At 43.7% G+C, this 16,621-nt stretch overlaps 1 protein-coding gene across 3 annotated transcripts in view; it reads right to left on the bottom strand.

The window, feature by feature from the left end:
• SRGAP1 (SLIT-ROBO Rho GTPase activating protein 1) overlaps positions 1–5,529 on the bottom strand; it is a 322,245-nt gene extending 316,716 nt beyond the window's left edge. For all 3 annotated transcript variants that reach the window (XM_063593373.1, XM_008978446.5, XM_003824809.5), the window contains exon 1: positions 4,376–5,529. In XM_063593373.1, the coding sequence (XP_063449443.1) occupies positions 4,376–4,442 (67 nt within the window). In that variant the 5' untranslated portion in view covers positions 4,443–5,529. The remainder of the gene's footprint in view (positions 1–4,375) is intronic.
• Between the last annotated feature and the right edge of the window lie 11,092 nt (positions 5,530–16,621).

A 16,621-nucleotide genomic window follows, 5' to 3' on the forward strand; every position in this document is an offset into this window, starting at 1 on the left:
TTTGCCAGAGATGCTAACAAATAGCATAGTCAACTGGTTTGGGTTTCATACACTTTTCCAGACATGCTTGCTTTCTAATGGCCTATTCAAACAAGAGATTTATTTCTCTTTATTCTAAGTCTTTGAGAATTTGACCAAGAGGCATGAAATGTTCAATTCATTCTTTAAAACTGTTGCCTGGGGTCCCCTTTTGTCCCACATTTAAACCTATCCATTGTTTAACCACTTGTATCATTCCTGATTCTTCTGTCTTACAATTCTGTGCTACACTTCTCTGCATGTGGTTTTGATTACTGTTTTTTCTGTATTCTTTATTGTATTCTATTTTAATTCTCCAAGAACTCAATTTATACACTGTCCATGAACTTATGAAAAAAAAGTGAAAGCAAAAATGATTCTCCACAAAACAGAGCAGCCAACTGAAAACTTTAAAAGCTTGAAAATTTTATGAGGCAATTAATATGAACTGATATGACATCTTCAATTAGATTCAAAGACACTTAGGATTACAAAAATTAGTCAGGCATGGTGGTGCACGCTTGTATTTCCAGCTACTCAGGAGGCTGAGGCATGAGAATCACTTGAAACCGGAAGGCAGAGGCTTCAGAGAGCAGAGATCGTGTCACTGCACTCCAGCTTGGGTGACAGAGTGAGACTCTGTCTCAAAAAGAAAAAAAAAAAGACACTTAAGATGAAGAGAATTCCAACTCCTTATCTTACAGATAAGAAAACCGAAACCCAGAGAAAGGCTAAGTGACTTGCCCAAAATGATACACACAACTAGATACATCTATGATCTTATACATAAAATTACGAATTATCATCAGGAATGGTTCTTTTCACAGTTAAGAATAGCCCCATGAAGTCTGTTCCCAAAACCTGTGCAGGCAGCCACAGTGGCAAAATTCCGTATCTGGGCCAGGTGCAGTGGCTCATGCCTGTAATCCCAGCACTTTGGGAGGCGGAGGCAGAGGCAGGTGGATCACCTGAGGTCAGGAGTTCGAGACTAGCCTGGCCAACATGTCGAAACCCCATCTCTACTAAAAATACAAAAATTAACTGGGCGTGGTGGTGCGTGTATATAATTCCAACTACTCCAGAGGCTGAGGCAGGAGAATCACTTGAACCCAGGAGGTGGAGGTTGCACTGAGCCGAGATCACGCCACTGCACTCTGGCCTGGGCGGCAGACCGATACTCCTTTTATATATATATATATATATATATATATATATATATATATATATATATATATATATAAAATAAAAATTCAAGAATAAAAAAATTCCATATCTGAAGTCATTCCTTTAGGTCAAAACATTATCTCAAAAATTCTGAGATAAATAAAGTTGTTATTAGGGAAAATGGGAGAGAGTAAGAGGGGAAAATATTCTAGAGTGTTAGGTTCTAAGTTAGAAGGTAGAAAAAAAAAATACATATAATCAAAATGACTCTTGAAATCACCCACACACCTAAGTCACCTATAAAGTCCAATATGTATGTTTATTCATTGTGTTTTTCTTGAGACAGAGTCTCGCTCTGTCAGCCAGGCTGGAGTGCAGTGGTGCAATTTCAGCTCACTGCAACTTCTGCCTCCCGGGTTCAAGCAATTCTCCTGACTCAGCCTCCAGGGTAGCTGGGACTACAGGCATGCACCACCATGTCCGGCTAATTTTTGTATTTTTAGTAGGGACAGGGTTTCACCATGTTGGCCAGGCTGGTCTCGACCTCAAGTGATCCGCCCACCTCGGTCTCCCAAAGTGCTGGGATTACAGGCGTGAGCCACCGTGCCTGGCCTAGACTTATGTCTTAATGAGTCCCACACAGTCAGGTTTTCCTTTAGCAACAGAACAGAATTTTTTTTTTTATCATCAGATAAAGTTGCTGACTGTAATTTAAAAAGTAGTTTGTTCCAAATACATATACCTTTATTTATTTATTTATTTATTTATTAGACAGAGTCTCACTCTGTCACCCAGACTGGAGTGCAGTGATGTGATTTCGGCTCACTGTAACCTCTGCCTCCTGGGTTCAAGTGGAACCAGAGGCACACTGGGACCACAGGTGTGTGCCACCACACCTAGCTAATTTTTGTATTTTTTGGTAAAGATGTGGTTTCTCTACCAAAATGTTGGCCAGGCTGGTCTTGAACCCCTGACCCCAAGTGATCCGCCTGCCTCAGCCTCCTGAAATGCGGAGATTACAGGCATGCACCACTGCACCTGATCCCAAAACACATACCTGTAAATAACAGACTAGCACTCTGCGAGGGTACAGAAAAACCAGAGTCTTGTCTCCCATGCTGTCCTTACTAAGGGGCCTACTCTCCCTGCATTGGACAGCTGGCCTCATGTACTATTTATCTGTTATTTGTCTCCCACTCTCTTCTTGATTTGCCTAGAAGTACCAGGTGAATTTGTGCCATTTAATGCGTATATGATCTGACTCCATGATATTCCCTTATTCCCATGTTTGTGTATGGATGTAGTGATCTAGGTTAGATACTGGATGTGTAGGTATTGCAGGAGGAGGTAAAGCCTGGACACAGGGCAGGGCAGGTGCAGTGAAGACTCCTAAAGCAGCCTAGGGACTCGTGGGTGTGTGGAAGGAAGAAGTGTTGAAGGAAATAGGGAGAAGGTCACTCTCTGTGGGACAGACTTAGCTCCAAATGTGATTTTCACCATGTTCATGATTTTTCTTCCGTTTGAATTTGATAGACACATTGCAACACATCCCATTTCGCTGATTTTCAAATAAGGACTTGATCACTGGCAAGTGACCTTACAGCAAACATAAAGAAATCAACATTTGGAAGTGCATTTGCCAATTAGTGCTCCAGGCGGCAGAAAAACCAGACCGCCACCCCTTGAAGACCTGCCACAAAGAGCCATGTGGAAAAACTGCACAGAGAAATGGTGGTTGTGAACAAGAGTACTGCCCTGGAATGAAAGGTTTTAGGCTATGTTGGACTCACTGAAAAAAGAAAGGTTAGTCTCATTAGAAAGTTTACCTGGCTCTAAGAAAATAATTACTTATCTGCTAACACAACTTCCATAGCAATGAAACAAGTACAATTCCAAGCAGACAAAAATCTGTGTCTCCTGAACACATTATAGGGGTCAGCCTATAGATAACTCCATTATAGGGGTCATCCTAAAGATAACCTAAGTTATCTTGCATATTGTGTCTGCAGTGTCCACAATGAGTTGGTCTGTATTCACACTGGATGATACAGGATTTCTCCACCAGGTCCTCTCACAGGACTCCAGGCATTTTTACAACTTGACCACACAAAAGAACACTCAGGCTGCTCCTCCCTTGCTCAAGGGAAGTACAGTAATGCCTCTCTCCGTAGCCCTTTCATAAGACTGTGCATAGATAAACACAGGTGTGTACATAGCAATCTTTATGAACTTTGCATTGAATGTGTCAAAGAACGGTGGCGATCCCAACATTCCATCCATTGTCTCAATCAGGAAAGCTACTCCTGAGACCTCAGGAAAGAGGAGGAAAAAATTCAACTAACACATACGTTTAAGAAACACTTCAGTAACAAAACAAAATACTTGTATTGGAGAGAAAATATATATTTTTTTAATCACAAGGCATAGAAAGTAAAAATAATTAATCAGCCTTAATTAGGTTTCCTTCATTAGTTGACAATGTAAATGGATTGAAACTACTACTCAAATATTCAAACCTTCATTTTACATGCAAGTGGCTTCCAGCAAATGATAAAGCAATATTCCCATGTGAGTGTGAAAGATGGCAATGAATTCTGGCCCATTATAAAGGAAGAGTCAGATTCCACTAGTCACTGCTTCGTTTAACTGCCAGGCTTTTAGGGAGCTATTTAATAAAAGGGGTCTCGCCCTAATAAATTGTGAGCGGTGTAAATAGGTGAGTGGTGTAAATATCTGAAATAGCCTGCACTCAATGAGGCTGTAGACCGCTTGGGGTTCACAGACTTTACAAAAATCATTCCGTAAAAAAATTACGTAGTGACAATCCTACCATTTAAAAAGAATAATGATGGTGATAATAATAGCTGGACAGGATCCTCCACTGCTGCCTGCTTCCCACATAAGTTGCCCAGCTGAAGGTGGTTAAGTTAAAGCCAGTTCTCTCCCCATTAGAGATGCGGGCTGGCAGCTGGCGGGGGAAGTCGCCCAGTTTCCAGCTCCCCGTGGGTTTGACGGGACTGGGATTGCAACTGGGAACTAACTGGCTTGTAGGAAGCCCAGGTGGCTCAGCCAGGGCTCGAGCTGTCCCCTCACCACCTTCCTCCCACGCAGACACCAAGTTAGAAACGCAACTCCACGAGCACAATGACAAGAAGGCACACAAAAGGAGCAAGGCAGCCGCTCCCATCCTTACCTTTGACTTGACTTTCATACTCGGCTATGATCTCTTTGTCCTTCTTGAATCGGCTCGGGGTGGACATTATCCAGCTGTTCCGGGTTTGCTTTCAATGGGCAAGTTTTGTTCAGTGGTCACAACCCGTTCTCCTTGGAGAGGCAGAGTTGTACTCCCACACGCAGGCAATCCAGAGGCAGCGCCGACCCGAGGGAAGGGAGGAGGGAGAGGAGAAGTAGGAGGAGGGGAAAAGGAGCGAGTAGAGAGGACTAGATTAGCCCGGGCGCTGGCACCATACTCTCGAAATTGAGCTCCGTCGATAATCCCAGGGGATCCCCGGGGTCGCGGCTAGAGAGGCCGGACGCGCAGGCAAACTCCAGCCAGCGAGTGGCGGGGGACGTCTCCCTGCCCACCTCGCCGGGAGCCCGGCCACTTCCTCTACGGCCGCTGGGCGGGCGCGGGGCTCGCGCCGGCGCTCCGCACCATTGTTCGAGACCCGCACCGGGCGCCCGGGACAGGGCCAGCGGCGGAGGGCAGGCGCTGGGAACGCGCCCCGCTCGGGCGCCACAACCCTCCCTTCCTGCCTCCAGCTGCCGGCTCCGGCGCTCAAGGGTCCCGCCCGGGCTGGGGATGCTGCTGCCACGGCCGCCGCTCCTCTGCCCGCAGACACTGCCGCTACAGCTCGGCAGGCGAAAGGAAACGCAGTCCTGACGCGAGTCCCCGCTGCTGCTGAGAGGGTGAAGGCGGCGACGCTCAGACGCGCCCTGGGCACAGCCCCGGCGGAGTTTAGGTCTCCAGAGCCGGCGCCGCGAGGGGCCTCTGCCTCCCTGGCCGCGGTGCGCCGAGGCTGCCTTTCTCTGCGTCCCCCTTTCCGCTGCTGCCCCCAGGAGGCCGCTAGTGACAGGCACACTCGCACACGCACGCGGGAGCCGCGCCCCCGGCGGCAGCAAAGTTGAGGGTGCGCACACGGCTCGCGCCTCGCGGGCGCCCGGCCAGCGATCTGCGGGCGGTGGCTCCTCGGGGCTCCGCCAGGCGGGGCCAGGCTCGCGGGAGCGGACCGCGCTCCGGCCTGTGCCCTTCTCCGTCCAAGCCCCCGCCCCTGCTCCGCTAGGAAACGCCTGGCTGGTCCGGGAAGATGGATGCCTCTTGTGGCCAACCGCAGCCCGGCCCCGCGCGCCGAGCCCAGGAGGCCGTGGGCGGCGCCCCCGGCACCTCCCTCCGCCGAGGCCCCGCACCTCCCTCCGCCGAAGCCCCGCTCCACCGCTGGCCGAGGTCGCGGCTCCGGCGGCAGGAAAACCCCTTCCTGACCTGAGGAACCGCCTTCTGGCTCTGGCGGGGGCTCTGGTGGGGCTTTTGCCAGAATCTAATGGGGAAGTCCAGAGTTGGATGTATCCATGACACAAAGGGATGTTACTCCGAGACGATGGACCCCAATAGAAAAACTGAACACTGAATTGTGAATGACCTGGCTGTTAATCCAAAGAGCGCGAAGCTCTTCAATCGAGGCGGAGAAAAACACCCACCTTGAACACCATATCCTCTATTCCTACAGTAGCTAGGGAAGCTAGGATGGTGGGAAAGCGATGGTATGGAAACACGTCACACTTAACGGCGTTGTTAGCTTATTTATTTACTAAACTCCAGATATTATTCCAATTTTACCAATTTTTTCGACTAGTGTCATTTTTTCTTTTCCAAGATCCAACACAGGACACTACATTGCACTTAGTACTTTTACGGTTGTTTTTGTTTTTGTTTTTTGATTTTGTTTTTTGGGGCTTTTTTTTTGAGACGGGGTCTCACTCTCGCCCAGGCTGGAGTGCAGGGGCACGAGCTCCGCTCACTGCAACCTCCGCCTCCCGGGTTCAAGTGATTCTCCTGGCTCAGCCTCCAGAGTAGGTGTGACTACAGGCGCCCGCCACCGTGCCTGGGTAATTTTTGTATCTTTAGTAGAAACAGGGTTTTGCCATGTTGGCCAGGCTGGTCTTGAACTCCTGACCTCAAGTGATCCACTCACCTCGGCCTCCCAAAGTGGTAGGATTACAGGTGTGAGCCACGGCGCCCGGCCACGTTTTTAATAGATACCTTTTACAAGATCTATCGTGTCTAGTCTCTTTTTATTTTATTTGTTTGTTTGTTTTCATTTTAGTACAGACGGGGGTCTCCCTATGTTGTCCAGGTTGGTCTCAAACTCTAGTCTCTTTTTGAACAATATAACGAAGAATTTACCTTGCCATCTTTGCATGGTTCAGGTGTTGTGTTAAGTACTTTAAATCCATCCTTGCCAGCCTTTTAAATTTTTTTTTTATTATTTTTACTTTTTTGTAGAGATGAAGCCTTGCTGTATGGCCCAGGCTGGTCTCAAACTCCTGGCCTCAAAAGATTCTGGCTGGGCACGGTGGTTTACACCAGTAATCCCAGCACTTTGGGAGGCCGAGGTGGGCAGATCACAAGGTCAAGAGTCCGAGACCAGCCTGGCCAACATGGTGAAACCCCATCTCTACTAAAAATATAAAACTTAGCCGGGCATGGTGGCATGTGCCTATAATCCCAGCTACTCAGGAGGCGGAGGCAGGAGAATCGCTTGAACCCAGGAGGTGGAGGTTGCAGTGAGCCAAGATTGCACCACTGCACTCCAGCCTGGGCGACAGAGGGAGACTCCTTCTCAAAAAAAAAAAAAAAAAAAATCCTCCAACCTCAGCCTCCCAAAGCACTGGGATTACAAACATCAGCCACCACACCTGGTTCTGTTAGCCTTTTTGACTCACACCACTTGAGATATTTACTGACTCCTTTCAAATCAATTCTCAAATATTATGGGCCTGATTTATCAAAATGATGTGTCCAAAGGTGTGTCCCCTCAAGTGTTTTCCCCATAAGATCTAAAGAAAGTAGGGACTTTTAGACTTCGATCATTCTTTCATGTATCCAGTGATTGGCTCTCCAGTTCTTAACTGTGTGCCAAACACCAAGCTAGGAACTAGGGATTCAAAGATTAAGACTGCCGGAAAGGATCATGCAGTCTATTACTGTATAAATAAATAATTACAAGCAGTACAATAATGCTGTAAGAGATAGAAATACTCCCAGTCTTGGGAGCACTGGGGATGGAAAAACAGACTACATAAGAGGATTGGGTGTAAGAGTTCGCAGAGGAGTGGTTTTGAGCTGGATTTAAAGGATGAATAGTAAGTAGCTGGCAACTTCAGGGAGGAAAAGGGATGCATTCCAGGGAAAAGGAAGAGTGTTATACTCTAGAGGAATTGCAAATAGAGTGACAAGATATCTTCCACTAAGATACCAGATCTCTGATAGATGGTGAAAAATAATGTAAAAAATTATAATATATGTATATGCATGTGTCAGCTGATAGTATGTGGGTATGTGGACATTGTTAATTGCACTGCTTTTTTAAAAACTAATTTTAGCAAGTTTTTTTACTTTATAGCAACAGAATATATGTAAAGAAAATATGCCAATTTTTTTTTAAGTTTTTTTTTTAGTCTTTTTTTCATTTTACCACACAGGCAGTTATACTATGGCACCCCTGGCTGCCCTAATTTCACGTGGAGCTGTCTTATGTAAGAGTGTACGGTGAAGAGAAAGCAGAGGCTGGAAGGAAGGTCAGGGCCAGCTGGGAGAGTCCTCCTGTGCCATGCTAAGATCTTGGACACAGTTCTGCAGACAGCAGGGAGCCTTTTAAGTAGAGAAGTATTACGATCAGATTTGTGTTTTATAAAGATAACTGTTGGCAGTGTAGAAGGATGGGTTAGCCATAGAGAAAGAGAGACCAGGCAGGCAGCCCACTTAGGTGATAATCATAGTCACATCTAAATGGGATTCATATCCATGATGCTGTTGGGATTTGTTTCATATTTGCACCTGGGAAGCACAAGTTGACAGCAGAGATTGCAGCACCTAGAAATGAATTGTTGCCTGAGTCTAGACCTAAATCAGTGTGTTGCAAACAAGCCCCAGAGACAGGGTGCCCAGAGGTGAATCCTAAATCTGCTGTTTCCTAAGGGATCTGGTAAAAATTACTATTCTCTCTAGGCCTTAGTTTGTAAAATGGGTTACAAATTTTCCTTATCTGTAAAATTGGTTAATGCCTAAGTCCTGGGGATGTTATAAGCACTTAATGAGATAAACCCTTAAAAGTACTTATAGGCCATGGTATACACCCAGTGAGTATTAGTTATCTTTACAATTATTATCTTAGTTTTACTCTTCCTAATAGAAAGCTATCTAAAAATCAGAGATAGGCTGGGCGTGGTGGCGCATGCCTGTAATCTAAACACTTTGGAAGGCTGAGGTGGGAGGATTGCTTGAGCCCAGGAGTACAAGACCAGCCTCATTTCTACAAAGAATAAATAAAGATCAGAGATAATGTTTCATCTTTAATTTTATTATGGTGTTCAATACACAGTCAATAAAATGTATTGAATATTAATGCCACCATTAGTAGGCCACCATTTTATTGTTGTTGAAGATGGGATATACCCACTAAGGTAAGAATTTTGCACACATTCTCAGAAGAACCCTACATGGCGGACACCATTGTCCTCATTTTACAGATGAGAATCTGGAGGCTCAGAAAATTCAGTAAATGTCTGGCCTGGCAGGGTCAGAATTCCAGTTCACATCTGCCTGTCTCCAAAGTGGGTACTCGTTCCAATTTTCCATTCCACTTCCTATGAACTTATGATTCCTTTAAACTTGTGAAGTGAGTTCAAATAAGTAAAATGTGTGTGACTGAGTCATGGGTTTCTATTGGTGGATCTCTTTTCTGATCCAGCTGTTTAGTGTAATTAACAAGTCAATTAGTGTTTCCATTATTTTCTTTTAACTTTTTTTTTTTTTGACACAGAGTCTCACTTGCCCAGGTTGGAGCGCAGTGGCATGATCTCAGCTCACTGCAGCCTCCACCTCCTGGGTTCAAGTGATTCTCCTGCCTCAGCCTTCCGAGTAGCTGGGACTACAGGCACGCACCACCACACCTGGCTAATTTTTGTATTTTTAGTAGAGATGGGATTTCACCATGTTGGCCAGGCTAGACTTGAACTCCTGGCCTCAGGTGATCCGCCCATATAGGCCTCCCAAAGTGCTGGGATTACAGGCATGAACCACCGCACCCAGCCAGTATTTCCATTATTTTCTTTTTTCAGATTTTCTTTATCTTTCCCATAGTTAAGAACCCATTTCAGTTCACAAAGTTGGGGATGGAGAATGCCTGTGATTTAAAATGCAGAAAGCCAGGGTGACCCAAGTTTGGGAGACAGGCAACCCTGGTTCTGGCTCTCACACTGCTTCTCTGTGACTTTGCTCCACCTTGTGGTAGCTCTTTTCTAGCTATAAAACAAGAAAGACTGCACTTGGCCCCGGAAAACCTGCCTCTCCCCTGCCACACTCCCATTCTTTAGGGACATGTGAGAAATCTGGAGTGTCTGATGGTTGGGACCACTGCTACGTACTAATCCACTCTGTTATCTAGCATGGTCCTTTTTAGACCGCCCCCAAATTTCCATATGTAGAAATTAATTTACCACTTGACCATATGCCCTGGGATATGTAAGAGTATGCACGGAGGTCCCTATAGCCACAAAATAAATCATGCACCCTACTGCAGCATCACTTTGGCTCAGAGGTAAATAATTAAAATTATTTTCTAAAAATTAACACAAATATTTTAAAGAGTCGATGCCAAATTCACACAGGTGTTTTTGTTTGTTTGTTTTGTGGATTTTTTTTTTTTTTTTTTTGAGGCAGATTCTCACTCTGTCACCCAGGCTGCAGTACAGTGGCACAATCACCTACCAGGTTCAGGCAATCTTCCCACCTCAGCCTCCTGAGGAGCTGGGACTACAAGTGTGCACCACCACACCTGGCTAATGTTTGTATTTTTTGGTAGAGACCAGATTTCACCACATTGCCCAGGCTGGTCTTGAACTCCTGAGTTCAAGCACTCCGCCTGCCTCAGCCTCCCAAAGTGCAGGATTACAGGCATGAGCCACCAGGCCTGGCTAGGTGTGGTATTAGCCTTTAAGAATTTCATGTCTGGGGCCGGGCATGGTGGCTCACACCTGTAATCCCAGCACTTTTGGAGGCCGAGGCAGACGGATCACCCAACATCGGGAGTTAGAGACCAGCCTGACTAACATGAAGAAGCCCCGTCTCTACTAAAAATACAAAGGTAGCCGGGCATAGTGGCTCATGCCTGTAATCTCAGCTACTCTAGAGGCTGAGGCAGGAGAATCGCTTGAACCCAGGAGGCAGAGGTTGTGGTGAGCCAAGATCGCACCTGGGCAACAAAAGCGAAACTCTGTCTCAAAAAAAAAAGAATTTCATGTCTGAAATGGGCCATTCTGCTACTCCTCTTAACAGAAAGGATACACTCTCCCCTGCCAATATCCTAGGTTTTATTTCTGGATCCAGCCAGAGCTTCAGAACACAGATTGCTCTGCACACCTCTCTCTTACTGTCTTGATTCTGTAACCCTTTGGCTTCTCAAATTATTTGCAGTATTGGTTTCAGTGGATTGCATTTTGGTATCATGTCTTGGGACAATGTGTTATCAAATATGACCTTACCATTGATCACATACATCAGAATCACTTTGGGAATGTGTTTCAAATTTGGACACTTGGGACCTACTTTACACTCTTCAAAATGACACTTCTCAACTTTGATGTGTGTACAAATCACCTGGGGGTCTTGCTAAAATGCAGTTCTGATTTCTTCTGGAATGAGGCCTAAGATCTTGCTTTTTTCATAACCTCCTATGCCATGTCAATAGTGCTGTCATAAAGACCACATGTGGAAGAGCAAGAAAACATTAGGGTCTGAATTTTGGGTGCCTAGGAAGTTCTCATGTGATTCTTATGCATGAGAATCTTTGCTCAAGGCTAAGGGATATTAAAATAATATCCTTATAAAAGATTTGCACATTTACTCAAGTAACACTGAGGACATTGTCAATACTTTTGTTTCAATTTAATGTGTCCCTAAGAAACTGGATGATTTTCTCAAAGATTATTATTAGTATTATTTTATCTGTAAGACAGAGATAATTACCCTAACAGGTTGTGGTAGGCACTAAATGCAAAGTATATATAAAGCACTTAGCACCAAGTCTGGCACAAATAAATATTGGTTGTCATTGTCATTGGTATTACTTCGATGTAGAATGAGAAGGTCTAAATTTATAGTAAAATCATTGCAGTTGTCGAGGACCTTGTACCTTATTTATCTGTCCTATTTACCTTCTTGTTGGAACCTTGTATATTAGTTGAGGATTTCTTTGATATTAATGGGCTTGCTTTGTAGCTTATTATCAGCTTACTATATGTCCACACTTTATTATACATTACCTCAAATATTTTATAGAATGAATTGTATAGTCTATTCAATTATAATCAACAGATATTTATGATCTATTAAGTTGAACCACATAACATTGCTGATATTTGATCATTTTTGACATAAAAATGGCAATATTATATTATTCAATCCAACACTGTGAGCCCTGCGCTTTGTAATTGGTGTGAACAAAATCCAACAATAAAAACCCACTTCTGAGTAGATTTGTGCAGGGTTCAACTGCACAAATCTAGGGAAATCCCACTCATTCATAGGTTGGATTAGTCCAGTGCAGTTTGCCAGATAGTCAATCAAGAAATATTAATTATTGTTTTAAAAGAAACTTGGCCTGTAATTTTACAGCAGCTTGTCTAAATGGACCGTATAAATATCCATTTTCCCTCTTTTGGCAGCAGAATAGTAAAGACAAGCTGTCAAATGATCTTGCCAATTCCATTCTGATGCACTTTCCCTGGCAGAAAAGAGGATGGAATGAAACAATAAAGGTGAGTTTCGATGAGGTCCTGAAAGGATTGGTGCAGGAGAGGCTGACGAAAGACAGGCAGAGAGAGAAAGGACAGAAAAGAAAGAGGTAAAGAAATGGAATGTCACAGAGAGAAAAGGCAAAAGACAGCAATGAAATGAATGATTATTCAAAAATGTTCAATTGTATAATTTAGCTCCCCTCCCCCCAAAAAAACTTGTCTCTGATTTTCAAGAAAACTAAAATAAATCAGGGCTTTACACTCTTTTATTTTGTTTCAGTGAAGCTGCTCTATAATATTTTTAGCCATCTGCTCAAAAATCACCTGTTTCCACTTTGCACAAATCATTGTTAAAACAGAATTTGCTTTGCTTAATCTCATATTAATAACTTCTAAACACCCACACATAACAGCCTTCTCATCAGAGCTACTATTTTCTGCTTTTGAAATTCTACTACAGCTTCCCATGTGGCTCTGCACAATATAAGCAGAATATGAATATTCAATGAACCCATCCTGATGAAAGTATTAAATCCCATCACTTATACTAAAAAAAAAAGATTGTATTATTACTCAGAGGAAAACAGCCAAAGTTAGACAAGAAATGGCAGTTGTAATTCAGTTGTCAGAGATAAATTGGTATATAAAGCAAGCTGTAACAAAAGATTTATTATACCAAGAAATACATGTATCTCTCTAATGCTTATATTTTAGGAAATAAATGACAGACTCCTTCTTTTCTTGCCATTATACTTTGGCAGCAGACATTTTGAGGCTGCCTAATTCTGTCACCTCTTCTACAAAGAAACAGTCTGTGGCGTTATTCCTCATTTTACACACAGATCTGCTGCTGGTGACTGTGCAAGGGAAATCTAGGGTTGGTAGAGTCCTATTTAAATGTAACAGAGACATTTGTTATTTGAAAGAATCTCATGGTATCTATCGCCTTTTGTAAAGGAAAGAACATTTTTGGAAAACAATTATCACCTGTCCTAGATTTTTGGTATAAATTTGAATTCTTATGAAGTAGTTCTTTATTTAAATTAGCTGTTCTCAAACCAATCAGAACCAATGCTTTCTTAAAGAAATAAAAGCAATAAATTATTGCATTTTAAAAGCAGTTTTAAGTTTACAGAAAAATTGGGCAGAAAGTACAAGAGAGTTCCCATAAACTTCCTTACCCTGCGATTTCCCCTATTATGAACATCTTGTGGTTGTGTGATACATTTGTTAAAACTGACGAGTCGATATTGATCTATGATTATTAACTGAAGCCCATAGTTTACATTAGGGTTCACTCTTTGTGTTGTGCATTCCATGGATTTTGATAAATGCATAATGACATGTTTCCACTAAAACAGTATCATACAGAAGAGTTTCACGCTCTACTTTTACAGAATTTGAACCCTCCCTCCCACCTTTTTTTTTTTTTTTTTTGAGGCAGAGTTTCATTCTTGTTGCCCAGGCTGGGGTGCAGTGGTGTGATCTTGTCTCACTACAAATTCCACCTCCCTCCTAGGTTCAAGCAATTCTCCTACCTCAGCTTCCCGAGTAGCTGGGACTACACGCAACCGCCACCATGCCCAGCTAATTTTTTTTTTTTTGTATTTTTAGTAGAGACAGGGTTTCACCATATTGGTCAGGCTGGTCTTGAACTCCTGACCTCAGGTGACCTGCCCACCTGGGCATCCCAAAGTGCTGGGATTACAACAGGCGTGAGCCACCACGCCCAGCCTGAAATCCCTTTTTATAATAAAAATTTTGTAACGTCTCATTTACTGTTCTAAAAGAGAATTTATAGGAAATAAAATGAGACATATGTGGTGGCTCACACCTGTAATCCTAGCACTTTGGGAGGCCAAGGCAAGAGGATCACTTGAGGCCAGGAGTTTGAGAGCAGCCTGGGCAATTTAGAGAGACCCCTGTCTCTAGAAAAAAAAATTTTAAAAAACAAAAACAAAACAAAACAAAACAAAAAAACTAGTTGGGCATGGTCGCACGTACCAGTAGTCTCAGCTACTCGGGAGGCTGAGGCAGGAGGATTGTATGAGCTCAGGAGTTCAAGGCTGCAGTGAGCTAATATCGTGCCATTGCACTCCAGCCTGGGTGACAGAGTGTGACCCTGTCTCTTAGAAAAAAAAAAAAAGCAAGAAAAAAAATGTATCTGTATCTGCCTTGTATTTTTCTTCATAAAGTCAATATAACATTTAACTGTAACATGGACACATTAAAAGAAAGTAAATCATAATGAAATGATATATATTTAAATATGCAAATACTCAGATCCACTACAATAGAAAACTTAATGAAGCAGTCAGAGGCTTGCACTTACTTATAATTAATAAATTTAGACATAAGAGAAGCAGGACAGGCATGGTGGCTGACACCTGTAATTCTAGCATTTTGGGAGGCCCAGGTGGGCAGATCACTTGAGCCCAGGAGTTTGAGACCAGGCTGGGCAACACAGTGAAAACCCATCTCTACAAAAGATCAAAAAATTAGCCAGGTGTGGTGGTGTTTGCCTTTGGTCCTAGCTACATGAGACATCGGAGGCTGAGGCTGAAGGATTGCCTGAGCCCACGAGCAACACAGTGACACCCTGTCTCAGAGAGAGAGAGAGAGAGAGAGAGAGAGAGAATCAGACCAGAATATACTCTAAAAAGAGAGAGAGAGAAAGAAGTAATAAGACCAGAATATACTCTATACAAGATTTACAAGGGAGGCTGAAGTGGGCGGATCCCTTAAGCTTAGGCATTCGAGACCAGTCTGGGCAACATGGTGAAGCCCTGTCTCTACAAAAAATATAAAAATTGGCTGGGTGTGGTGGTGGGTGCCTGTTGTCCCAGCTCCTTGGGAGGCTGAGGTGGGAGGATCACTTGAGCCAGGGAAGCAGAGGTTGAAATGAGCTGAGATTGCACTACTGCACTCCAGCCTGGGCAACAGAGTGAGATCCTGTCTGTGGATCTCAAACAAACAAACAAACAAATATATAAGGCAATAAAAGACAGAGGTATGTGTGAATGCTTAGATGGTTTAAATCAATATTTCACACACACGAATACCTGGTGGGATAATCTAACATTGGACCCATCTGCTAAATGGCTAATATCCTTTCTTCCTAAAATATTGTGACAAACCAAAATACTCCCTTACATGTCCAAAAGAGAAGTAATTCAGCTTCCTTTGGCCCCTAAGAAGCAATTCTACTTCTACTGAAAACCACACTATTAAAAGTCTAGTGCAACTATAGAGATTAGCGTCACCATTGTTTCCTTGGGGCTTTTTTTCTGAACAATTTTTCCTGGCCCATCATCTGAATTTTTTTTTTTTTTTTTGAGACACAGTCTTACTTCGTCGTCCAGGCTGGGGGGCAGTGGTGCAATCTCAGCTCACTGCAACCTCTGCCTTCCAGGTTCAAGCAATTCTCGTGCCTCAGCCAGGTGCCACCATGCCTGGCTAATTTTTGTATTTTTGGTAGAGACGAGATTTCACCATGTTGTAAGCTGGTCTCGAACTCCTGACCTCAGGTGATCCGCCTGCCTTGGCCTCCCAAAGTGCTGGGATTACAGGCATGAGCCACTGCACGCAACCTGAATTTTTCTTAAAAGAACTCACAGTTCGATGTATGTCTTATTTCATATGCTGTGGGCCAGCATGTTCTGTAGTGGGGAACCTTCATTCCATGGGATACAAGATGATCTGTTGGAGTTTGGAAAGACAATATTGCAATGTCTATGTTCTTTATTTAGTTTCTATTTTTGAGTACATTGTATTTTGTAAACAAAGCATTACCATAGTAGTACCTGCATATAGTTTATAAAAATAAGTATGCAGATATTGAGATTGCATGTTCAAAATTTTTTACTGATGGGGTTATGATAAAAAATAGTATGCAAATCCCTTTCTATAAGTACATTCAGATACAGAGTAGCAGACACAACTTGTCTTTGACTTTGGCCACATCTTATATCCTTTCAGATTCCTGAGGTACCAGCAGTGATTCTTCTTTTGTTTTGCTTTGTTGTTGAGATGGAGTCTCGCTCTGTCGCCCAGGCAGGACACTATCTCAGCTCACTGCAACCTCCGCCTCCCAGGTTCAAGCCATTCTCTTGCCTCAGCCTCCTGAGTAGCTGGGATTACAGGCATCCGCCACCACGCCCAGCTAATTTTTTGTATTTTTAGTAGAGATGGGGTTTTGCCTTGTTGGCCACGCTGATCTCAAACTCCTGACCTCAGGTGATTCACCGGCCTCAGCCTCCCAAACTGTTGGGATTACTGGCGTAAGCCACCACCCCTGGCCTGCAGCAGTGATTCTTGTTATTTTGGGTGAGGTACATTTGTGACAGACATGAGGGCCCTTCATGACTGACCTCTGTAACAACCCAGCCACCACGCCTCCCTGCATTGGCTCCTGCCATACTCAACT

Source organism: Pan paniscus, chromosome 10 (genome assembly GCF_029289425.2).
Source record: "Pan paniscus chromosome 10, NHGRI_mPanPan1-v2.0_pri, whole genome shotgun sequence".
NCBI lineage: Eukaryota > Metazoa > Chordata > Mammalia > Primates > Hominidae > Pan > Pan paniscus.